General features: G+C 46.8%; 1 protein-coding gene across 1 annotated transcript; it reads left to right on the forward strand.

Moving 5' to 3' along the window:
* Nucleotides 1-15,792: 15,792 nt before the first annotated feature.
* On the forward strand, nt 15,793-23,064 carry LOC129535858 (retinol dehydrogenase 16-like). The gene is made up of 4 exons (XM_055394529.2): nt 15,793-16,187; nt 18,820-19,078; nt 19,952-20,115; nt 20,678-23,064. The coding sequence occupies exons 1-4, from the start codon at nt 15,875-15,877 to the stop codon at nt 20,893-20,895; spliced, it is 954 nt and encodes a 317-aa protein (XP_055250504.1). The 5' UTR covers nt 15,793-15,874; the 3' UTR covers nt 20,896-23,064.
* Nucleotides 23,065-23,176: the final 112 nt, after the last annotated feature.

Genomic DNA, 23,176 nt, shown 5'->3' on the forward strand with positions numbered 1-23,176 from the left:
AAAAGTTGTTGCTGAACCACGAAAGACACCAGAATTCTTGGCCTCCAAAGGAGAAGAATTCAATCTGGGGCCAAAGACAAGGCTTGATCTCTCAGAGCTATTGTGTAATAAAGGTTAATTAAAGTATAAAAGAGATAGAGAAAGCTTCTGACATAGACATAAGAAGGGGGCAGAAAGAGTGCCTCACTGCTAGTCTTTAGCTAGATGTTATATAGATACTGCTGCTACTGCTAAGTCGCTTCAGTCGTGTCCGACTCTGTGTGACCCCATAGACAGCAGCCCACCAGGCTCCCCCATCCCTGGGATTCTCCAGGCAAGAACATTGGAGTGAGTTGCCATTTCCATCTCCAACGCATAAAAGTGAAAAGTGAAAGTGAAGTCACTCAGTCATGTCAGACTCTTAGCGACCTCATGAACTGCAGCCTACCAGGCTCCTCCATCCATGGGATTTTCCAGGCAAGAGTACTGGAGTAGGGTGCCAGTGCCTTCTCTGTATGTAGGTACTTTAATTAACAGTCTGCTAATTAAAGAAGGAAATATCTCAAAACTCAGAGAATGGCACAAGGTGAGTCATCCAGGGGCAAAAAAATGGTTGACAATATTCTTGAAGAAAGGCAGGTTTCCATATAAATATATAGTTTCATTAACATAGATTAGGAGAACAAGGTATCAGTATAACATACGGGTTTGTCAAGTTGGTTCTGAGCCTTTAGGGGGAACCGACTTGAAGACAGAGTCAAGGGTAAATACACAGTACGTTAACATGGCTTAAGACAAACATTTCCATAAGAAAAATGCATTGGTTAGCTCAAGGTTTAAGAAAAGTTAAGTTCAGATGGAACCAGGTGTCATTATGGCAACAGAATTTTAAGAGAAACTTCTTTTTAAATTTCTATAGAGAAGGGGAAAAAATATAACACTAGTTTGTTTCCTCTTGGCATTTATGAGAGAGATAAAAAAATGTCTGACACTTGCAGCCTATTTACTCCGTTTGGCGACCCCTTGCCCTCCAGACTGTTACCCTCTCAAACTGTTGGAGCAGTTATGTGTGAGTCCTGCCAATACCCATCCCAGCATCTGAGAAATCTCACCATTGCCTGTGTCCCTTAATTCTCTTTGAGTCCCCGCTTTGCCTCAGACACCTCAACTGCTCTTCTGAACACCTTTCTGGTCGAAAGAACCACTGTTATCAGGAGAGACCTTATTCTCTTTTGCCTTCTTCTAATCCTAGAGAGGCTGAGGGGACTTAGACTTTCAGGAGGGAATTCTGTGAGCTGAGTCAGAGGAGGAAAACAGGTCAGAGCCTAAGCCAGCTGCCCAAGGTCCCACAGCTAGTTGGCAGCAGAGCTGGGTTTGAAGTCAGGTGACTTGATTTCACTGTGTTCCTTTTATAAGAACGAGGAGATCCAGGTCTCAGAGGTAAATAAAATAAATGTAAGAAGATGGCGGTGATCCATGAAATCTGGTATATAAAGGTTCTACATGTGTGAGAGTGTTACAGCCACGCTATATGGGAAACAAAGTCACTCAGAAGGACAATGCAGATAGTGGAGTGCAGTTTATTACGCCAGCGGGCCCAAGGCAGAGTCTTCTCTTAGCCAAGGATCCCGACCACCATTTGTGAAAATCTTTTGTACCCTATGTATATGTCAGGCCCACCACCCCAATTTCCTTGAGACTTACACAAAACAAAGGAAGGGTAAGTACAATCACAATAACCCCATCATTCATGTGTTACAGTTAATAATCAATAAGCCTGTGATTACATTCCAATAGACACGGAAAGAATTTATGACCTGTCCGGAGGCAGGGGTGATTAGAGTATGTTTTCCCTTAGGCGATGAGTAACCTGGATGTGATCTTTAAGATTCCCCTGTCTAGAGCGGGTCTTCAGAGAAGGCAGTGGCACCCCACTCCAGTACTTTTGCCTGGAAAATCCCATGGAAGGAGCCTGGTAAGCTGAAGTCCATGGTGTCGCTGAGGGTCGGATATGACTGAGTGACTTCACTTTCACTTTTCACTTTCATGCATTGGAGAAGGAAATGGCAACCCACTCCAGTATTCTTGCCTGGAGAATCCCAGGGACAGGGGAGCCTGGTGGGCTGCCGTCTATGGGGTTGCACAGAGTCGGACATGACTGAACTGACTTAGCAGCAGCAGCAGCAGAGGGGGTCTTATCTTTCTATTGCAGTTTCCAAAGGCACTAAGCACAGAGTTCAGAGTCCATTGGAGAGGTGGCCGAGCATGATCAGCATGAAGAGGCCTAAGATGGAGTCCAGGTCCTATGAATTCCCTCTTCATTCCCCGCTCTTGATGCTCTTAGTTTCCGTAAGAAGCATCATTTATTGAGATATACTGCACCTTAGTCCTCTGGCCACCCACATGAGAGAACGCTATCAACCTCTGGGTTACAAAATTCACAAGGCATTGTAAGAAGCAGGGCCCACAAAGCAGTATGATTAAGATTTCTATAACAACAATTACAATAATTTTCCACCAGTCTCCCTTTACCCAGGACAGGACCGAAGTCCAAAAGGGAATATTTTCATTAGACAAGGATTTCACTTGATTTTGCATATCCTCCAAGGCAGTAGATACATTTCCAGACAGGTCAGGGATGTATACACAACATTCAACTTTAATTATGGCACAAATTCCCCCTTGGGCTGCTGTATGTCTAACGCCATCCTATTCTGAATTACTGCCTTCTTCATCTGAATTTGTTCTTCATTTAAAGCTTGAATGGCTTTTGTACTGTCTCAGGGGGCCTGTTTTGTGAAATTAGTCAAAGCCTCTACTTTAATCATATCTGTTGTCCCTATAGAAGATACGAATAAGGCAGCAATATACTCATACTTTGAAACACAGATCTTGTCCACCTAGCATGTAAATAAGGTAGATTTACTGGGGCTTGTTGTACGTTAGGGTTTTGTTACACTGGCATTTATATCAAATGTAACCCCATGACCCAAGTCTATTGACTGTAGGTCTGGCTTACAGCCAGAGAGCAAGGAGAGATTATGATTGTGTCCCAGAAAAGAGCAGAGTGGTTTAAAATCTCCTTGGTGGAGCAGTGACAGCCACCAGGGAAGAGACAGACAGAGGCATAGCCCCACATACCCAACAGTTGGAGGTATTGTGAAGTCCACATAGGAATGTGCACGTTGATGAGACCAAGCAGCAGGAGTTGATTATGTGGCTTCATCCTCAAGGGGCTCATCCAGGATCTTTTTTTCCTTCTTCATAAGGATGGTCTTAGTCTTTTGAGGGTCAGCGGGGTCCCTCTGTGCAACCCACTCAACGTTTTATGGATCTGCGTTGTATGCTCTCTTCACCCTCGTATGATGGATCCAAGGGGCAATACCTGCAACTTTAACTGCAGTAGGGGTAGTTAGAATAACAGTATAAGGGCCCTTCCACCGAGGGGCTAGTAAATCAAGTTTCCAATCTTTGATCCATACTTGGTCACCAAGCTTAAACTCATGAATCTGTTCCCCAAGGGGGAACGGCACCCTTTCTTGTACAAACTTAGTTACCTGATTTATTACCTTACCCAGTTCCATCTGCTGTGAAATCCTATACCCCCTTACCTGAGGCAAATTTGTTGACACCTGTTTTACTATGGGAGGGAGCCTCCCATACACAATTTTGTATGGAGAATAGCCTTGGGACTGTGGGGTCATCCTGAGTCTGAGCAGAGTCGTCGGAAGCAAGTCCACCCAGGAGCAGTCAGTCTCTATGATCCACTTGGATAGTCTCTTTAAGTGTCCGGTTGGTTCATCTCACCATCTCAGAACTCTGAGCCTATATGCAGTGTGCAGTTTCCATTTGATGTTTAAAGTTTTGCTTACTTGTTATACTAAATCAGCTACAAAAGCCGGGCCATTGTCTGATCCAATGCTGGTAGGAAATCCAAATCTGGGAACTATTTCCCTAAGCAGGCACCCGGCTACTTCTGATGCTCTTCCAGTCCAGGTAGGAAAATCTTCTACCCATCCCGAGAACGTACATACCATGACCAGCAGGTAACAGTAGTGTGGTGAGGTTTTATTTCAATGAAGTCCACTCCCAGGTGTTTAAAGGGCAGCGTGCCTTTCAGCTGAATACCCAGAGGATTTTGTCTGTACCTAGAGGCAGCATTAACCTGTGAGCAGGCAGCAAGTCCTAGGTGGGTCGCTTAGTGTGTTTGGCTTACCAGAGTGTGTGTCAGCTCTTCCAGTACCAATAATTTGCCACTTGGCAATTCCCACCATCCCTTTTTGGTCTTGATGACCCCTTCTCCTTTGGCTAACCTGACAGCCGTTGTCCTTGTTTTATCAGGCTAGTGCCATCAGTATATAGGACCCAAATAGGGTCTGGAACCTTGTGCCCTTCTTTAAAACAAACCCCGATACCTTACCTCCTCCTTTCAGATCTGTGCCTTCTTCTTTGACACCCAGTAACCTGCTTCCATCAGCAGCTGGAGCAGTGCTTTTGTCCCTTTCCAGAATTTTTCTTTGGTCTCGGCAGCCAGCAGCAGGTCATCCTCGTATTGTAGGAGCCAACATCCATATTCTTCTGGATGGAATGAGTTCAGGTCATAAGCCAAGGCTTCCCCAAAGATGGCTGGGGAGTTCTTTAACCCTTGTGGGGGAGTCCAGATGAGCTGTTGTTTGGTGCCCCTGACTGGATCTTCCCATTCAAAGGCAAAGATGGACTGTGACGCTGGGGTGAGGCATATGCAGAAGAAGGCACCCTTGAGATCTAGGTGAGTATAAATTTTACTCCTCGGTGGGAGGAGGCTAAGTAAGGTATAGGGGTCTGGAACAGTGGGGTGTAAAGTCACAGTAGCCTGGTTGACTACCCTGAGATCTTGTACAGGCCTGTAGTACTGTCCTCTTTCCTTTTTGACTGACAGGATCGGTGTATTCCAAGCCAACTGGCACTCTACTAGAATGCACACTTGTTTCAATCTATTGATATGGGGCAGTATGCCAGCCCAGGCCTCTATTGGTAGTGGGTACTGGCGCTTTCCAGATGGTGCCTGGTTTGAATTTTATTATCAATGGGGCTTGATGTTTAGCCAGCCTGGGGGGTGGGGGGGTTTGTCTTTCGCCCAGACCTCTAGGGGGCTTCCCTTGTGGCTCAGCTGGTAAAGAATCCGCCTGCAATGCGGGAGACCTGGGTTTGATCCCTGGGTCGGGAAGATCCCCTGGAGAAGGGAAAGGCTACCCACTCCAGTATTCCAGACTGGAGAATACCATGGACTGCGTGTATAGTCCATGGGGTCGCAAAGAGTTGGACACGACTGAGCGACCTTCACTTCACTTCTCTTCAGGGAATAATTGACTTAGCTCTCTCTCATGCTCTTCAAGCCCACCCGGTTCTTCCTTCGGAGGCTCATGCAACCTCCACTCATCTTAGGGTGGTATTGAGAGAGAGAGCAAATAAGTCATAGTGTCCATCCAGAAGGTGGGCCTCTCCCCCGGGGAGAAATTCACTTGTGCTCCTAGTTTGGAGAGCAAGTCTCTTCCCAACAGGGGGACTAGGCACTCAGGAATGTAGAGGAATTCATGAATCATTTGGTGCCCCCCATCTGACATTTTCTAGGCTGGCAAAATGATTTAATCATCTCTTTTCCTGATACCCCAGTTACAGCGGTAGTCTTTTTGGACAGTGGTGCCACAGGGTTTGTTACTATTGACAGTTCTGCTCCTGTATCCACCATGAAATCAATGTTTTGGTCCACCACTTTTAAGATTACCATGGGCTCTCAGAGGCCTGATATCTCTGAGCCCCAGCAGCCCTATTTAATTTCCAAGTATTCAAGCCCCACAACTGTGGGAGCTTCCTCTTCCTTCCTTTCCTTAGGGCATTTATTCTTCCAGGGGCCAAAAGCTCAGCACTGGGCACACTGGTTTGGCTGTAATGGGGCCCAGGGCCTCTGTTGGGACAGGCTAAAGGACTGTTCTGTCCCTGGGGCAGATGAGGTTTTCTGGAGGGCACGAGATAGACTTTGCCAGAGCAGCAGCTAGCACTGTAAATCTCTTGTCTGTTCTCTTTCGTGCCCTCTGGCTCTCTGGCAGAGCGCATTCTCTGCTTAATTCCAACGTCTCCCTCCCCTTCTTGTCAGTACTCACTGGGAGAGGTGGGTATAGCTTGGGTGGTTCGGCTGGATCCGAATCCTGGAAGTGTTGGCCAGAGGCTTGTCACTGGGATTGGAGCCTGCCAAAACGGCAGCTCTACAAACTCTGGGAGAGCTGATGGAAGAGCAGTGTCTGCTGCAAAAACTTCACCTAGCCCTGGATCGGGCATTAAGGCGGCCTCCGGTCCTGGTGGAGCACTGGGAGGCAGGCACATCATTGTCCAGTGTGGGGGAGGGGTCAGGTCATCCCCGTCCAAATCCTGTAGAATTTCCTTTTTTATCATCAGTCAATTTTTGAGCCATTAATATTTTCCCCTTTCCCTTCTGGATACAGAACCTTGTCCAAGCAGGAGGGTCTTGAGCTAACCATGCTGCTGCTGCTAAGTCGCTTCAGTCGTGTCTGACTCTGTGCGACCCCATAGATGGCAGCCCACCAGGCTCCCCTGTCCATGGGATTCTCCAGGCAAGAACACTGGAGTGGGTTGCCATTTCCTTCTCAAATGCATGAAAGTGAAAAGTAAAATGAAGTCGCTTAGTCGTGTCCAACTCTTAGCGATCCCATGGACTGCAGCCTTCCAGGCTCCTCTGTCCATGGGATTTTCCAGGCAAGAGTACTGGAGTGGGGTGCCATCGCCTTCTCCATGAGCTAATCCTAGCCATGAGTTAATATATATGGATTTTGATCCAGGTGTCCTGTCTCTCCTGTGACTACTGAATAGGCTGCTTCCACTATTTTTAAGTTCATGGTGTTCTCTGGTGGCCATCCTACTCCCACAGGGGGCCATTCGACTTCACAGAGTATTATGTGGAGGCGGTTAGGCGTCATCTTCACCCCATAGTCTCCTCCAAATCTCTTCTTTAAATTTTTAATCATGCATTCCAATACAGTTGTCTTAGATTTACTTCCCCCGATCTGGCTTACCTTCTTGGACCTTCTTCTACTTTTCCTTTTCGTTCTGCCTACGAAGTTCTCAGTATCCTATGTACTTCTGATATTTAAACTCAATGACACTTAAATTGCCATTCTGCCTCCTTCCTAATTGGGGTGAGAAGAGCCTTACCTGCCAGATCCCAGAGGGAGAAGGAGGATCAGCGTGTCTTCACCTGCCAGTCAGCACAGCCAAACCAGAACACCACGTGGTCCAAGACTGTATCTCCCTTAACTTTCAAAGTCCATTCTGCCTTGGTGGGCTTGATCAGATGAGATGAAAACACAGATGGGTTAAATATCCCATATCCCAGGCCATCTCTGGAAAAGCCAATTCATACTCACTTATGTATTCCCCTTCTTCTTGCCTGATAATTCTGAGGGGGCAAAGAATTTCACAGCAGATGGGACACCTCCCGGGGGAGGGCAGAATACAAGCATACAAGGACCAGTTTCCTATCCTAAAAATCCCCTGGCGATTGCTGGTAATAATTTTCCCTGAGATGGCGTGGACACACCTTCTAAATGACCTTCAAAAATTCCCTTCCTAAGCCCAAAGATGGGCTCGATAAAGGACAGAAATGGTATGGTCCTAAGAGAAGCAGAAGATATTAAGAAGACGTGGCAAGAATACACAGAAGAACTGTACAAAAAAGATCTTCATGACCCAGATAATCACGATGGTGTGATCACTACCTAGAGCCAGACATCTTGGAATGTGAAGTCAAGTGGGCCTTAGAAAGCATCACTAAGAACAAAGCTAGTGGAAGTGATGGAATTCCAGTGGAGGTATTTCAAACCCTGAAAGATAATGCTGTGAAAGTGCTGCACTCAATATGCCAGCAAATTTGGAAAACTCAGCAGTGGCCACAGGACTGGAAAAGGTCAGTCTTCATTCCAATCCCAAAGAAAGGCAATGCCAAAAAATACTCAAGCTATTGCACAATTGCACTCATCTCACATGCTAGTAAAGTCATGCTCAAAATTCTCCAAGCCAGGCTTCAGCAATATGTGAACCGTGAACTCCCAGATGTTCAAGTTGGTTTTAGAAAAGGCAGAGGAACCAGAGATCAAATTGCCAACATCCACTGGATCATGGAGAAAGCAAGAGAGTTCCAGAAAAACATCATTTTCTGCTTCATTGACTATGCCAAAGCCTTTGACTGTGTGGATCACAATAAACTGTGGAAAATTCTGAAAGAGATGGGAATACCAGACCACCTGACCTGCCTCTTGAGAAACCTGTATGCAGGTCAGGAAACAACAGTCAGAACTGGACATGGAACAACAGACTGGTTCCAAATAAGAAAAGGAGTACGTCAAGGCTGTATATTGTCATCTTGCTTATTTAACTTCTATGCAGAGTACATCATGAGGAACGCTGGGCTGGAAGAAGCACAAGCTGGAATCAAGATTGCTGGGAGAAATATCAATAACTTCAGATATGAAGATGACACCACCCTTATGGCAGAAAGTGAAGAGGAACTCAAAAGCCTCTTGATGAAAGTGAAAGAGGAGAGTGAAAAGGTTGGCTTGAAGTTCAACATTCAGAAAACGAAGATCATGGCATCTGGTCCCATCACTTCATGGGAAATAGATGGGGAAACAGTGGAAACCATGTCAGACTTTATTTTTGGGGCTCCAAAATCACTGCGGATGCTGATTGCAGCCATGAAATTAAAAGACGCTTACTCCTTGGAAGGAAAGTTATGACCAACCTTGATAGCATATTAAAAAGCAGAGACATTACTTTGCCAGCAAAGGTCCGTCTAGTCAAGGCTATGGTTTTTCCCGTGGTCATGTATGGATGTGAGAGTTGGACTGTGAAGAAAGCTGATCGCCGAAGAATCGATGCTTTTGAACTGTGGTGTTGGAGAAGACTGTTGAGAGTCCCTTATACTGCAAGGAGATCCAACCAGTCCATTCTAAAGGAGATCAGTCCTGGGTGTTCATTGGAAGGACTGATGATAAAGCTGAAACTGCAATACTTTGGCCACCTCATGGGAAGAGTTGACTCACTGGAAAAGAGTCTGATGCTAGGAGGGATTGGGGGCAGGAGGAGAAGGGGATGACAGAGAACGAGATGGCTGGATGGCATCACCGACTCGATGGACGTGAGTTTGAGTGAACTCTGGGTGTTGGTGATGGACAGGGAGGCCTGGTGTGCTGTGATTCATGGGGTCGCAGAGAGTCAGACACGACTGAGCGACTGAACTGAACTGAAGCCCTAGCACACTCGTTGACCTGTGTACCAAGCAATCACTGCCTGCCTATTCCAGGTTCCTGTGGGTCCCCGCTCCTTCTAGTCCCTCCCAGGGGGGTGATCAGACCCCCTCTTCCTCCCTGCTGGCAGAAGACTCCCTCTTCCTCACCTGAGCGCTCAGTTCCCCTGCTGCCGTCCACTACCTGCTAACGTTAAATGTCTGGGCGTTGAGAAGCAGAATCCTTCCAGAAGGGTGAGGCGCCTTCCCCGCTCTAGAAGATTCAAGCTACAAAGCCTTGGGGTGGCCTCAAATGAGACCTGTCTCCTCAAAGCGAGGAGTTTCCCGGCCAATGCACCAAATGTTATAGCCACGCGTTCCGGGAAACAAACTCACTCAGAAGGACAATGCAGATAGTGGAGTGCAGTTTATTACACCAGCGGACTCAAGGCAGAGTCTCCTCTTAGCCAAAGACCCCAACTACCATTTGTGAAAATCTTTTATACCCTATGTGTACCTCGAACCCACCACCCCTATTTCCTTGAGACTTACATAAAACAAAGGAAGGGTAAATATAATCACAATAACCCCATCATTCATGTGTTAGGTGTTCAAACAGTTAATAATCAATAAGCCTGTGATTACATTCCAATAGACATGGAAAGAATTTATGACCTGTCTGGAGGCAGGGGTGATTAGAATATGTTTTCTCTTAGGCGATGAGTAACCTGGTTGTGATCTTCAAGATTCCCCTGTCTAGAGGGGTTCTTATCTTTCTATTGTAGTTTCCATAGGCACTAAGCACAGAGTTCAGAGTCCATTGGAGAGGTGGCCAATGAACAGGCCTAAGATGGAGTCCAGGCCCTATGAATTCCCTCTTCAGGAGTAGGGGTGGCGAGGGGAGTTGTGGCTGGAAGGAAATAAACAGGAGTAGGAAAACCTGGAAAATGAGATTGGGTAAACTATTGTCATGCTTAAAAGCTTGTTTTGCAAGTGCTAAGTCATGTGGTAGAAATGGGTCAAGTGTATTAAAAAAAATAAAAAATATGTGTTGGGGCCAGAATTTATATTAATAATAGTCACCAAAGAGAATGAACAAGATAAGCCTGAGGACTCCATGCCAGATGGCCTGGAGCCTGACTGGCCAACCAACATAATATGTGTTCTTAATTCCTCCTGTCTGAACACTAACCAGATTCTAGTTTCATCCCAGCCTCTGGAGGTCTGTCCCCTGCAAAGCCATGTGGCCGAACCTGGTGGTGTTGATGGCCTGTGCTACCTGCCCTGGTACCAGGAGAGACAGATGGTGAGCCAACTCCAGAACAAGTTCGTCTTCATCAAGGGCTGTAACTCGGGCTTCAGGAACCTGCTGGCCAGGCATTGGACCTGTGAGGCTTGAGGGTCCTGGCAGCATGTATCATGGAGTCTGGGGTCAAGCAGCTGAGGAACCTGACATCAGACAGGCCAGAGAAGGGGATCCACCACATTACAAAGACAGAAAGCAATGCTGCAGCAGCCCCGTGGGTGAAGGAATGTGTGTGGGACAGATGGTTCCTGTCTCTGTGAAGGGGAGTCCACTTGACAGCTTCCAGGAGAAGATTCCAAGGTGTTTCTCAGGATGTGAAGTCTTACCTGCCTTCTTCACCTCACTCAGCTGACCAGAGGAGCCTCTTCCTTCCCCCCCCCCCACCTTCTGCCCTGAAGTTTCTGTAGTTTGGGGGAGTTTTCCCTGATGGGAATGTGCCTTGCAGACTTCCTGTCTGGTGTCCCCTCCTCTCAGCAGAAGGTCTGAGTTTCTTGAAGCTGAGTGAGCAGGGTGAATCAGGGCAGACTTCCTGGAGGAGATTCTGGTTGGAAGGTGCATGACTGGCTGGGGGCAGGGCTGGAGCTGGGCTGTGTTCTCAGCACATGATCATGATCTTGCTGGTGACTCGTAATCATCCTACTTGTGTCTCAGTGTCACCCAATTTCAGTGATGACACTGAGCTCTCAAGTCTTCATTAAAGAAGGTCATAAAACTACTGTGGGGTCACTTTCTCTCTCTTTATGTTTTTTTCTTTGTGTGTGTATGTTTGCATTTTACCACAATTTTTACGTATCATAAGAGAGTGAGAAAGAACTATGATTTCTTTCATTCTAGAATACATGTTAAACATGATTACTGTGGAAAATGGGAAAAGTACACAGATTAAAAACTATGGTCACACCAATCACACCACGACAGATATGAACTGATATTGTTTTTCACGTCTATGTTACATTCTGCCTATAATGTGTAATCTAATTTTCCATGGAGAAAGTAAACAATTTTACACACCACAAAAATTTCTTCAAAACAAAGTAAATAATGATTAAGAATATTATGCACTTTAGAATAGCACTGCTTAGTCACAAGTACGTCATGGCATGAATGCAATTTGTTCCCACATGTTATTCACTGTATTCAACATAAATGATATCATGGTAAACTTCTTTATAACCATTTCCCTACACTCTAATCACAAGTATTAACTTGATCTTTGGTCAAATATGATAAGAGGATATACATTCCTCCAAGTGCAGGGTTGGAACTGAGCAGCAGAGAGACTACATCTGTGTGCTAATAATTCCAACAGATTGTACCCAACTCCCATGACTCTGCTCTTGGTTCTGAATTCTGTTAGTTGTTTAATCTTTAAGCTCTTGGTATTTGTCTTTGTGTCTCACAGACAGACACATCTGGGTGACCTGTGAACTGTGGGTAAAGGGGCAGAGTGGCCTCCTGTGGGTGGGAGGAGAGGGTGGATTTTTCTAGGGCAAAGTATAAATCAATTTTCGGGGAGGCAGGTTAATAGAGGCAAGTGTGCACCCCTGACAGATTACACTTAAATCCCCAGATTCCTATAGGAGTAAGCTCAGTTTTGATGTGGTTGTTTCAAGGCCAGGCCTAGAGGTCAATACCAGTCCTGTCAACAAGTTCCCCAAACCTGAGATGTCAGGTCTGCTCTACCAAGCCAATCTGCACTCAGCCTTTACTCATCTTTTGGTTTTGTCTTTTAGCCACTATTTCTTTTCTTCCTCTCCCTTCTTCATTGTCTCTCTCTGTTTTCCTCTCTTTCCCTCATATTAGGTGTTGTATACTCAGTACTGAAGGTTGTCAGATAATCTGAAAATGCAAGGTAATATTTATCAGGACTGCAAAGACAACATGAACTGCGAAAAGCCAGAACGTCACCCTCTGAGTGTCAGAATATGGACTCACTAGGTTTCCTCATCTTCATCCCCCACTTTCATCCTATTTGGGGTTCTTGCCCCTTGTCACCAAGCAGTGGGCTTGGCCTTGAAGACAGAGTCAGGAGGGAGGCACATCTTCTGTCTTCCCACTGTTCTCAAGGTCTGGTCTCCCCAAACCCTCAGGAGCATGGGGGTCTCTGCTCTAGCTGCTCCCTTTTCAGCCTCTCTTCTAAAGTCCTGTCTGGGTTGGAAGGTGATTTTGCACCAAGACTGGGTCCTCTCTCCTGGACCCAGCACAGTGTTCCCTCTCACCCTCACTCTTCCCAGGACTCTGGGATCTGTTGAATAATGCCATCATTTCCACGCCAACTGCACCCAACCAGTGGCTGATCAAATGGGACTTTGTGAAGATTCTGGACATGAACCTGTTGGGGATGATTGACATGACCCTGATGCAGAAAGTGAGGGGCCATGTGGTCGATTTCTATAGTATCCCAGTAAGAGAGTTAATACTTAGTTGGGTTGATGAGGAGTCCAGGGCTCTCAGGAAAGAAGAGGACAAAAATTTTTTTCTATAATGTTTTGTCTTAGTCACATGAAAATTATTTTCTTTAAGCCCAGAGCTAATGATTACAAAGTGCAACCAGAACATACCCAGAACTGGGGAAACAGACTCTTGGAGGGCACAGACAAAACCTTATGCACACCAGGACCCAGGAGAAAGGAGCAGTGACCCTACAAGAGACTGACCCAGACTTGTCTGTAAGTGTCCAAGAGGCTCTGGCAGAGGTGTGGGTCAGTGGTGAGCTGCTGCAGGGTCAGGAGCGCTGACTACAGCAGTGTGTGCATGGGACCTTTTGAAGGAAGTTGCCATTAACTTCATTACCTCCACCATACTTTGGTCTCAGGTCAAACAAAGGGAGGGAACAGAGCCCCACCCATCAACAGAAAATTAGATTAAAGATTTACTGGGCATGGCCCCACCCATCAGAACAAGACCCAGTTTTCCCCTCAGTCAGTCTCTCTCATCAGGAGGCTTCCATAAGCTTCTTATCGTCATCTCTCAGAGGGAAGACAGAATGAAAACCACAGTCACAGAAAACTAATCAAACTGATCACATGGACCACAGCCTTCTCTAACTCGATGAAACTATGACGCATGCCTGTGTAGGGCCACCCAAAACAGACAGGTCATGCTGGAGATTTCTGACAAAATGTGGTCCACTGGAGAAGGGAATGGCAGACCACTTCAGTATACTTGCCTTGAGAACCCCATGAATAGTATGAGAAGGCAAAAAGATAGGACACTGAAAGATGAACTCCCCAGGTCAGTAGGTGCCTAATATGCTACTGGAGATCAGTGGAGAAATAATTCCATAAAGAATGAAGAGACAGAGCCAAAGCAAAAACAATGCCCAGTTGTGGATGTGACTGGTGATGGAAATAAAGTCTGATGCTGTAAAGAACAATATTGCATAGGAACCTGGAATGTTAGGTCCATGAATCAAGGTAAATTGGAAGTGGTCAAACAGGAGATGGCAAAAGTGAACATCCACATTTTAGGAATCAATGAACTAAAATGGACTGGAATGGGTAAATTTAACTCAGATGAACATTGCATCTACTATTTGGGGCAAGAATCCTTTAGAAGAAATGGAGTAGCCCTCATAGTCAATAAGAGAGTCTGAAATGCTGTACTTGGGTGCAATCTCAAAAAACGACAGAATGAATTCTGTTCGTTTCCAAGGCAAACAATTCAATATCGCAGTAATCCAAGTCTATGCCCCAGCCAGAAATGCTAAAGAAGGTGAATTTGAATGGTTCTATGAAGACCTACAAGGCCTTCTAGAGTGAACACCCAAAAAGATGTCCTTTTCATCACAGGAGACTGGAATGCAAAAGTAGGAATTCAACAGATACATGGAATGACAGGCAAATTTGGCCTTGGACTACACAATGAAGCAGGGCAAAGCCTAACAGGGTTTTGCCAAGAGAATGCACTGGTCATAGCAACACCCTCTTCCAACAACACAAGAGAAGACTCTACACATGGACATCAACTATTGGTCAATACCGAAATCAGATTGATTATATTCTCTCAGTATATAGACAGTTGTGAACCATGAAACCAGAGATGTAAGGTTCTAATGTATAGAGGTGGGGGTGGAGAGGGGAGAATTGGGTAGAGGAATCCTGGAGGAGAGAGAGGACCAGGCTTAGGTGGTTGGGAAAGGTATTGTCATCCTTAAGAGATTGTGTTGAAAATACAATGGCATAGATTAGAAAAGGGGTAATTGTATCAAAGAGTGTTGTAGTGAGAAGGAAAAAAGAGGAATGGGTTTTTCTCTTTTCCTTTCCTGAGAACAAAGAAGATAAAGAAAACAGTGAGCAGACCTCAACATTCCTAGCTTTTTTATCACTTTAACTGTTTCTATCCCTCTATGTCTGTAACTAAGTTTGCTTTTCTGCCCCAGAACTCATGAGGAGCTACAATTCACATGTTCTCCTTTGACTCTATGCTAAACACATCCCCTACTTGCTGTTTACCCTTAAAACATCCTTTCCATTGCAGTTCCATATCAGAAAGAAGGTCGCAGAGCCATCGAACTGTTAGACTCAATTACTGGGATACTGACGCTAGTTTATGACTATCTTTGAAATAATGCAAGAGGAAGAAATCAAGATCCTATTACCTTTGTTCCTCATCACTGACTCCTGACTGTGAGCCTTTGCCTTATGTAAGCCCCTACACTCATCGGAGAAGGCAATGGCAACCCACTCCAGTACTCTTGCCTGGAAAATCCCATGGACGGAGGAGCCTGGTAGGCTGCAGTACATGGGGTTGCGAAGAGTTGGACACAACTGAGCGACTTCACTTTCACTCTTCACTTTCATGCATTAGAGAAGGAAATGGCAACCCACTCCAGTGTTCTTGCCTGGAGAATCCCAGGGACGGTGGAGCCTGGTGAGCTGCCTTCTATAGGGTCGCACAGAGTTGAACACAACTGAAGCGACTGAGCAGCAGCACACTCCTTATGGAGTGGGAGTGGGAGGGCACAGTACTTGAGGCATGAGCCTACTGTGTTCCCCTCTCCACTGGCTAAGAATAAAAACCACCTTTCTATTTCCTCTAAACTCTGTCCGAATTTTTCATTTGGCTTCTGTGGACAGAGAAGGGCAAGATTTTGGCTGGAGATGAGAGTATGCTTTGGGGTTCGAGTCAGTAATACTCACTGAAGAGGGTAAACAGGAAAATCTTGAAAACTCCATGCCAGAGAGCGTGGAAGCTGGTTGGCCAACCATAATCCTGTATGTTCTTAATTCCTCCTATCTGATCACTAGTCAGTCTATTCAGTCAGCCTGAACGACTAGTCAGTCAGCCTGCATGTATCTGTCCCCAGCAAAGCCATGTGGCTATATCTGGTGGTCCTCGTGGTCCTGTACTACATCCTGCGCTGGTACCGGGAGAGGAAGGTGGTGAGTCACCTCCAGGACAAGTTTGTCTTCATCACAGGCTGTGACTCGGGCCTTGGGAACCAGCTGGCCAGGCAGCTGGACCTGAGAGGCTTGAGGGTCCTGGCTGCATGTCTGACAGAGCAGGGGGCTGAGCAGCTGAGGAACCAGACATCAGACAGGCTGCAGACGGTGATCCTGGATGTCACCAAGACTGAGAATGTCGCTGCAACCACCAATTGGGTCAAGGAGAGTGTGGGGGACAGAGGTAACACCCAGATTTCTTGTTTGTTTACTTCTTCTCTCTGTGTGAGGGGCACTGGTTGTCAGCTCCGTGGGGAAGATTCCAAGGTGTTTTCCTGGATTTGAAGTCCCACCTGTCTTCTTCACCTCACCCAGCTGACCAGCCGACCTCCTCCACTCTCCACACCCACCTCCTGACCTTGAGGATCTGCAGTTTGGGGAGAGATTTCCCTGATGAGACCATGTCCTTGCAGACTACCTGTCTGGTGTCCCCTCCTCGCTCAGCAGAAAGTCTGGTTTCTTGCTGCTGAGTGAGCATGGTGATCAAGGTAGACTTTCTGGAGGAGGAGTGGAGGAGGAGTCTGGCTGAAAAGATGCTTGAGGTGGAGGAGGGGTGTGTGGATGAGGGGCTGGAACCCAGGATTGGAACTGGGCTGTGTTCTCAGCTGTTGATTATGTTCTTGCTGGTTACCCTTTGTCGTCTCACTTGGGTTTAAATGTCACCCATTTTGACGGATGACACTGTGCTCTCAACACTTGTCAGAAAAAGTCAGAAATCTACTATGGGGTCACTTCCTCTCGCTCTCCTTTTTCAGTTTTTCTTCTTCTGTATTTTCTTCTTTTTTTTTTTTAACATTTATTTTATTGGAGCCAAATTACCTTACATTAATATATTGGTTGGTTTTGCCATACATTGACATGAATCCGCCCCGGGTGTACATGTGTTCTCTTTCTTGAACCCCCCTCCCACCTCCCTCTTCCCCATATCCTCCCTCCATGTCATCCCCGTGCATCTTCTTATTATTACAATCATCCCAAGTTTTGCAAGGGAAGAAAATAACTTTAATTTCTCTCATCTTACTACATGATCATTGTGGAAACTCAGAAAAGTGTAGGGATTAAGACCAAACACTCTGAAACACGTTCATCTCCCAAAGATAAGTAATGCTAACATTTTGACTTACATAGTCTTCTGTTTTCATGTTTTAGTATCTTTTTCTTTCCTCTGAATAAGTATATGTAGATTTAGAACATTTCAAAAATTTCTTCAAAAACATCATAGGTTATGATTGAGAAAATACTATACTTTTAAATAGCATTACTTATGAAAAAGTACTTTGTGGTATGATACATAATCATTTCCTAACTTTTATTCACCATATTCAACATAAATGATATCTCAGTAAACTTTTTACCCAAGTCCCTACACTATAATCATGTATATTAATTGTGTCTCTGATAACAAGCGGTTGGAGAATATTCTTCTTACAAGGCAGGCGTGTTTCTGACCAGAGGAGGAACTCAGCTCTCTGTGTGGATATTTCTGGCAGTCCTACCCCAGCAACCCTGAATGCCTGTTCCTGCTGCCCTGAGGCTTATGGTTCTTAAGTGTTTACCCTAAATAAAACCTTGAGATTGTCTCGATTCGTCCCACCCTCTCCTTCCCCACTGTTTTCTCAAGTCTGTCCTCTCTGTCCCTGTCTCCATTGCTGCTGTGCTAATAGGCTGATCAGTACCAATATAAATTACCATATGTCAAGTGTGAAGCCAGTGGAAATTTGCTGTATGATGCAGGGAGCTCAGATCAGGTGCTTCGTGGCCACCTAGAGAGAGGGGATAGGATAGGATGTGGGAGGAAGCTTCAAGAGGAAGGGAACTTTTGTATACCCATGACTGATTCATATTGAAGTATCGCAGAAACCAGCACAATATTATCCTTTGATTAAAGAAATTATCCTTCAATTAAAACTTAAAAAAAAACAAACAAAGAGCAAAAAAGAAATCCTTAGGATTGTGTCTTTGATTCCAGCAGTGTAGTTTCCTTCCAGTTGATGAATCTTTCCTGAGGAGATAGGCTAGAGTGATCTCTTATATGAGTGGGAGGACAGGTGGGGTTTTCTGGGGTAGAGGGTGAACTCTGTGTCCTTTGGTTGATGGGTATAGAGAGGGAGTCCAGCCTCCCCTCCAAATACCCCATGTAACCCCCCAGATTCCTGCAGGGACATGACTCAGTATTGATGGGGGTGTTTCAAGCCCAGGCTCTAGAGGTCAACATCAGGCCTGTCCACAATTTCCCCCGAACCCAGGATTTCAAGTCTGATTTATCCACACAGTCTGCATCCATACGATACTCGTACTTCTTTCTGTCTTTTATCCAGTGTCTCTTCTTTGTCTCTCTTGCCCTCACTCTCTCACCATCTCACTCTGTTTCCCTCTCTTCCCCTCATAGTAGCTGCTAACCACTCAGTCCTGAAGGTGGCAGAAAATCTGAGCAGCTAGGGAATATTTATCATGTCTGCAAAGACAACAGGGACTGTGAAAGACACAACTTCACCCTCTGAGTTAGAGACTGTAGACACACAAGAGTTCCTTAAGCTCAATACTTGCCTTCGTCCGCTCTGGGGTGCTTGTTCCCTGTCACCAGGCAGTAGGCGGGGTGTGAACACTGAGTCAGGAGAGAGCACACCTTCTGTCCTCCCACTGCTCACAGGGTCCGGACTCCCCAAACCCCAGGAGCGCGTTGGTCTTTGTTCCAGTCTCTCCCGCTGCAGCCTCTCTCTTAAAGTCCTTCTGGGTTGGGAGGTGACTTGGCACCATGGCTCAGTCCTCTCTCCTGGGCCCAGCACATGTTGTCCTCTCATCCTCACTCTTCCCAGGACTCTGGGGTCTTGTGAATAATGCCGGCATTTGCACACCCACGGCACCCAACGAGTGGCTGACCAAACAGGACTTCGTGAAGATTCTGGACGTGAACCTGTTGGGGGTGATTGATGTGACCCTGAGTCTGCTGCCCCTGGTGCGGAAGGCGAGGGGCCGTGTGGTCAACGTCTCCAGTGTCTTAGGCCGGGTGGTCCTCAATGGTGGAGGCTACTCCATATCCAAGTATGGCGTGGAGGCCTTCTCAGACTCCCTCAGGTAATGGCCTGGGGTGGATACCCTTCTTCTCTTCTGCTTCTGTGCTCTGAGTCCGGGGCGGGGGGGGGGGGATGGGGATTGGCGGGGAGTGAGGCAGAGATTGTGCAGAGGTTTTCATACATCACAGACCTAATGGCTCTTCCTTCTAGGTCCCTCTTCCTTACTCTGTGTATGTCTTTCACTGGAAAGCTGGGAAGCACCTTCCAATGTTTCGCATACCCAGTTGTTTCTAGACCTGTAGAGTTTGATTCAACTTATTCCTGTCTTACAGGAGGGCCCATGGTCAGAAATTATTGGAGGCACAATAATGGGTAGATTTGACTGTGCAGGCCTTCCATGTACTCGGCTGCTGTGATATTTAGATTCAGGGAGCCCTAGGGGGAAGTGTACCCTTTGAAACAATTAGTTAAGGGAGCCACCTAGTCAAATCAGTGGTAGAGACCACTGGCTGAGGAGAGAGGGTGGCTCTGATGTGTAGAAGCTCTGTCCACAGGCAGGGGGATACGCCTTAGAGGACAGAGGGGTAACGGGTGGGTGAGGGGAGACAGGAGGTGTGCACTATGGAAAGACACTGTGCAAATGTGGTGATTGATTGGAGTGAGAGGAACAGGAGGAGGCAGCATTTCAGTGATGCTCTGCAGCACAGTTGGTAGGATGTAGAGCTGATAGGCATGGGGTGTTAAATACTTGGGAAAATGGTCAAACTCTATAGAGAAGAGGTAACATCACCATGAGCTTCTCTCTCTGGCTTCTGTGCCACTCAACTTCTGAGAGCTCCCAGCCCATCTCACCCAGTCCTTACTGGTGTCTGACCATTCTTTCATGTTCTACTTGCATGAACTCTCATTTCCTTGCCCCTCGTCCTGTCCACAGAAGGGAGCTCTCCTACTTTGGAGTGAAGGTGGCTATGATTGAGCCCGGTTACTTCGTTACCAATATGACCAAAGGTAAGGGTTTTATTGGATACCTCCAGGCATCGTGGAATCAGGCCAGCCCAGAGGTGAAAGAACTCTATGGAGACAATTTCGTTGCTGACTGTGAGTGAGTTGTGGACTTTGGGGAGAGAAACCAACTCTTGTCTGGAAGCCTGGGTCCATCATTAATGCCTTGTCCAGTCTCAGGTCCACCCTCTAGACTCTGAGTCCCCCCACACTGTGGGGACTTGAGCTCATCTCCAGGGTCCCATGTGGTCAACTGATGACAGAAGGAAAGGATCCAGGCTTGGCAGACCAGGAGACCAGTTTCTCTTACAATACTCTTTTATTTGGGAAGGTAACTGAAGTCACAGAGGGATGCCACCCATGGAAACATGGCAAGCTGGTGTTAGAACCACTTTGTTTCAGATGCCTCAATTTCTTATTTCTAGTGTTTGTAGAGATCTTCAGATTATGTTGTATACCTACAGGATGAGCTCTAGAATGGGCTTACTTAGTGTGGATAGAAATATGGGGGTGTTGGGACACTTTCCAATGAAATCGGTTGATTTAATTTGGAGGATGATTTGGGGAGAGAAAGGAATTTTTAGAAACTTTCAAGTTGATCTGGAAATGGGAGGGTTGGAAAATGGGAATAACTTAGATGTTGTCTCCTTCTGGGCAGTCTTGAAGACAATGAATTTAATGAAACCACCGTGGGCTCAGAATCTGTCCTTGGCAACCGACTGCATGGAGCACGCCCTGACCGCCTGCCACCCCCGCACCCGATATTCACCTGGCTGGGATGCCAAGTTCCTCTATCTCCCCATGAGCTACCTGCCCAGCTTCCTGGTGGATCTCTTGGTGTACTGGTGTTTCCCTCAGCCTGATAAGGCCCTATAACCCAAGACTGGGGTGCATGATAGGTAGTTGGGTACTGGGTGGGGAGAGGGTGCATGGGGGGAGGGAAATAGAGTGGACAGGAGGCTTCTCATATCACCAGGACACCCATCTCACCTCGCTCACCACCTCCACCCCAGGCTTCTCTTGGGACATTGCTTGGGATTCAGGGGTATTAGGAAGAAAGAGACAAGTTTTGTGGCTGAGTAGCTTGAGTCAGGAGTTCGGTCTCCATTCTGTTCCTTGTGCCTTATGACCCACATCCAGGTGTGCAAAGCCATATTTTGGGGAGGGTATGAGACACTGGGGATTCCAGTCCCCCTTGCTTTGCCTGTGTCCACCTCTTCACATGTATTTTTTCCTGTATCCAGTCTCCTTCTTCCCCAGGATAGAAATGGGCAGGGGAGATAAAGACCCTCTTGCCTGAAGGTGTCTGTTGACAATGGAGGGTGACCAAGCCCAACCCTTCAACCTAGTGCCAACTCAGTAGCCCTCAGCCGGAATAGGATCCTGAAGAGGAAATAAAAGCAAGAATTTCCATTGATTATTTTTTCCTCAAAATTATAGTCGAAAATTTCAACTACTTGAATGCATGCTAGAGCTTCATGCTTAATCTGAAGACTCCTGATTTTCAATTTATTATTGACACACACACATACATAGCCAGTCTCACAAAACCAACTGACATCAGATAAAGCATCATCGATTCACTTTATGCCTTGGGATATGTGTTCAGGAAGTTTGGACTCACCCCCAGAACTCCTCCCTGAAATGTAGAGAGCTTGTGAGGTTACCAGGCCCTGGTCATCCTGCTGGTCCTACAAGTGGTGGGGGCAGGGCTGCACTGAGATGGGTTCCATAGCCAACTGTGTGGACTGTCACTCAAGGGCCCTCTCTCAGACAAGGCAAAACAGCACATGCATCGAAAATGAAGTGCAGGCCTTTTCTGGTGGTGCCGTGGATAATAACCCATCTGCCAGTGCAGGTGACGGGTTCAAACCCCGATGAATCCACATGCCACAGAGTGACTAAGCCCATGTGCCACCACTACTGAGTATGGGTTCCTAGAGCCCTCGAGTCACAAATACAGAGCCCGTGTGCTATAATTACTGATGCCCATGGGCCTGGAGCCTGTGCTCCACAAGGGAAACCACAGCAGTGAGAAGCCCGTGCACCGCAACAACGAGTAGCCCCTGCTCCCTGCAACCAGAGAAAACCCATGGCAAGCAAGGAAACCCAGATCAGTGAGAAAAACAAGTGCAGTGCACACCAGCCAAGTCGTCAGCCTGGACCCTCAGAGATCACCAATCCTCCTCCTTCCGGGATGCCTTCCTTGGGGGCAGAGCCAGGTCTGGTCTGATGGACATGAGCAGCGGCTGGAACCCATGCCAGAGTCCACACAGCACTCTCCAGGCAGTTTCCCTCTCCTCCCTTGGCTGTCCTGGTGGTTTTGGAGAACAGGTTCAATGGCTCCCCACCACAAATATCACCTCTTCCCAGAATCAGACACTTAGGCCCTGAAGGCAGACTTTGTCTGTCCATTCTGGACACTCACTCCAGTAGGGGGACAGCAGACAGGTAGGGCTGGAAACAAGGTTGCACAATTAGCCCTCACTCGTGGCCCCTTCCAGCCCTGTTTGTTACTGAAGCCTGTCTCTCTTCAGAGGACTCATCCTGGGAGGAGATGAGGGGATGGGTGTGGAATGCCCTGGGTCTTGACTGCGGTCCTCCTGAGACTGGGAGAGCACCACCAGGGTGAGACTGCCCCACTCCTGAGCATGTAGGCTTGACAGCTGCTGACTTGGAATGTGGCCCCCCTGCAGCCCCCAGGAAAAGGATGCAGAGATTTTTGTCAGTGAGTCTCCCTGAAAGATTTCTAGTTCTGGGCCTTGCAGCTCCCAGGTGAGTGAGAGTCACTCCAGCCTCCTGTCTCTTCCTACTCTCTTCCTACCTTCCTGTGGTTGTTTCCACCTGGAATGTAGCCTGAAGCTCCTGAGACCCCCACAACCATCATACTACTTTCAGGATTCACGAAAGGAAAGCTAATCATGTGGGGGCTGGGACATGTCTGCTGCATGGCCCCTTGGGAATTTATGGTTGAAGAAATTCGTGTTCACTAAGAAAAAAATCTCCTGTTTCTTTCAAGTAATAAAGTCATGACTCTACCCCTGAGTAGGGTTTGTGTTTGTCTAAGACTTTCACGGCTCCCTGGCTTCCTGCCAGTTTCCAGGGCATATCCTTCATCCTTGATTGTTTCTGCATTACTATTTTCAACTCCCACCCT

Source organism: Moschus berezovskii, chromosome 6, assembly GCF_049115385.1.
Source record: "Moschus berezovskii isolate FMDL1 chromosome 6, NW_MosBer_1.0, whole genome shotgun sequence".
In the NCBI taxonomy this organism is placed as follows: Eukaryota; Metazoa; Chordata; class Mammalia; order Artiodactyla; family Moschidae; genus Moschus; species Moschus berezovskii.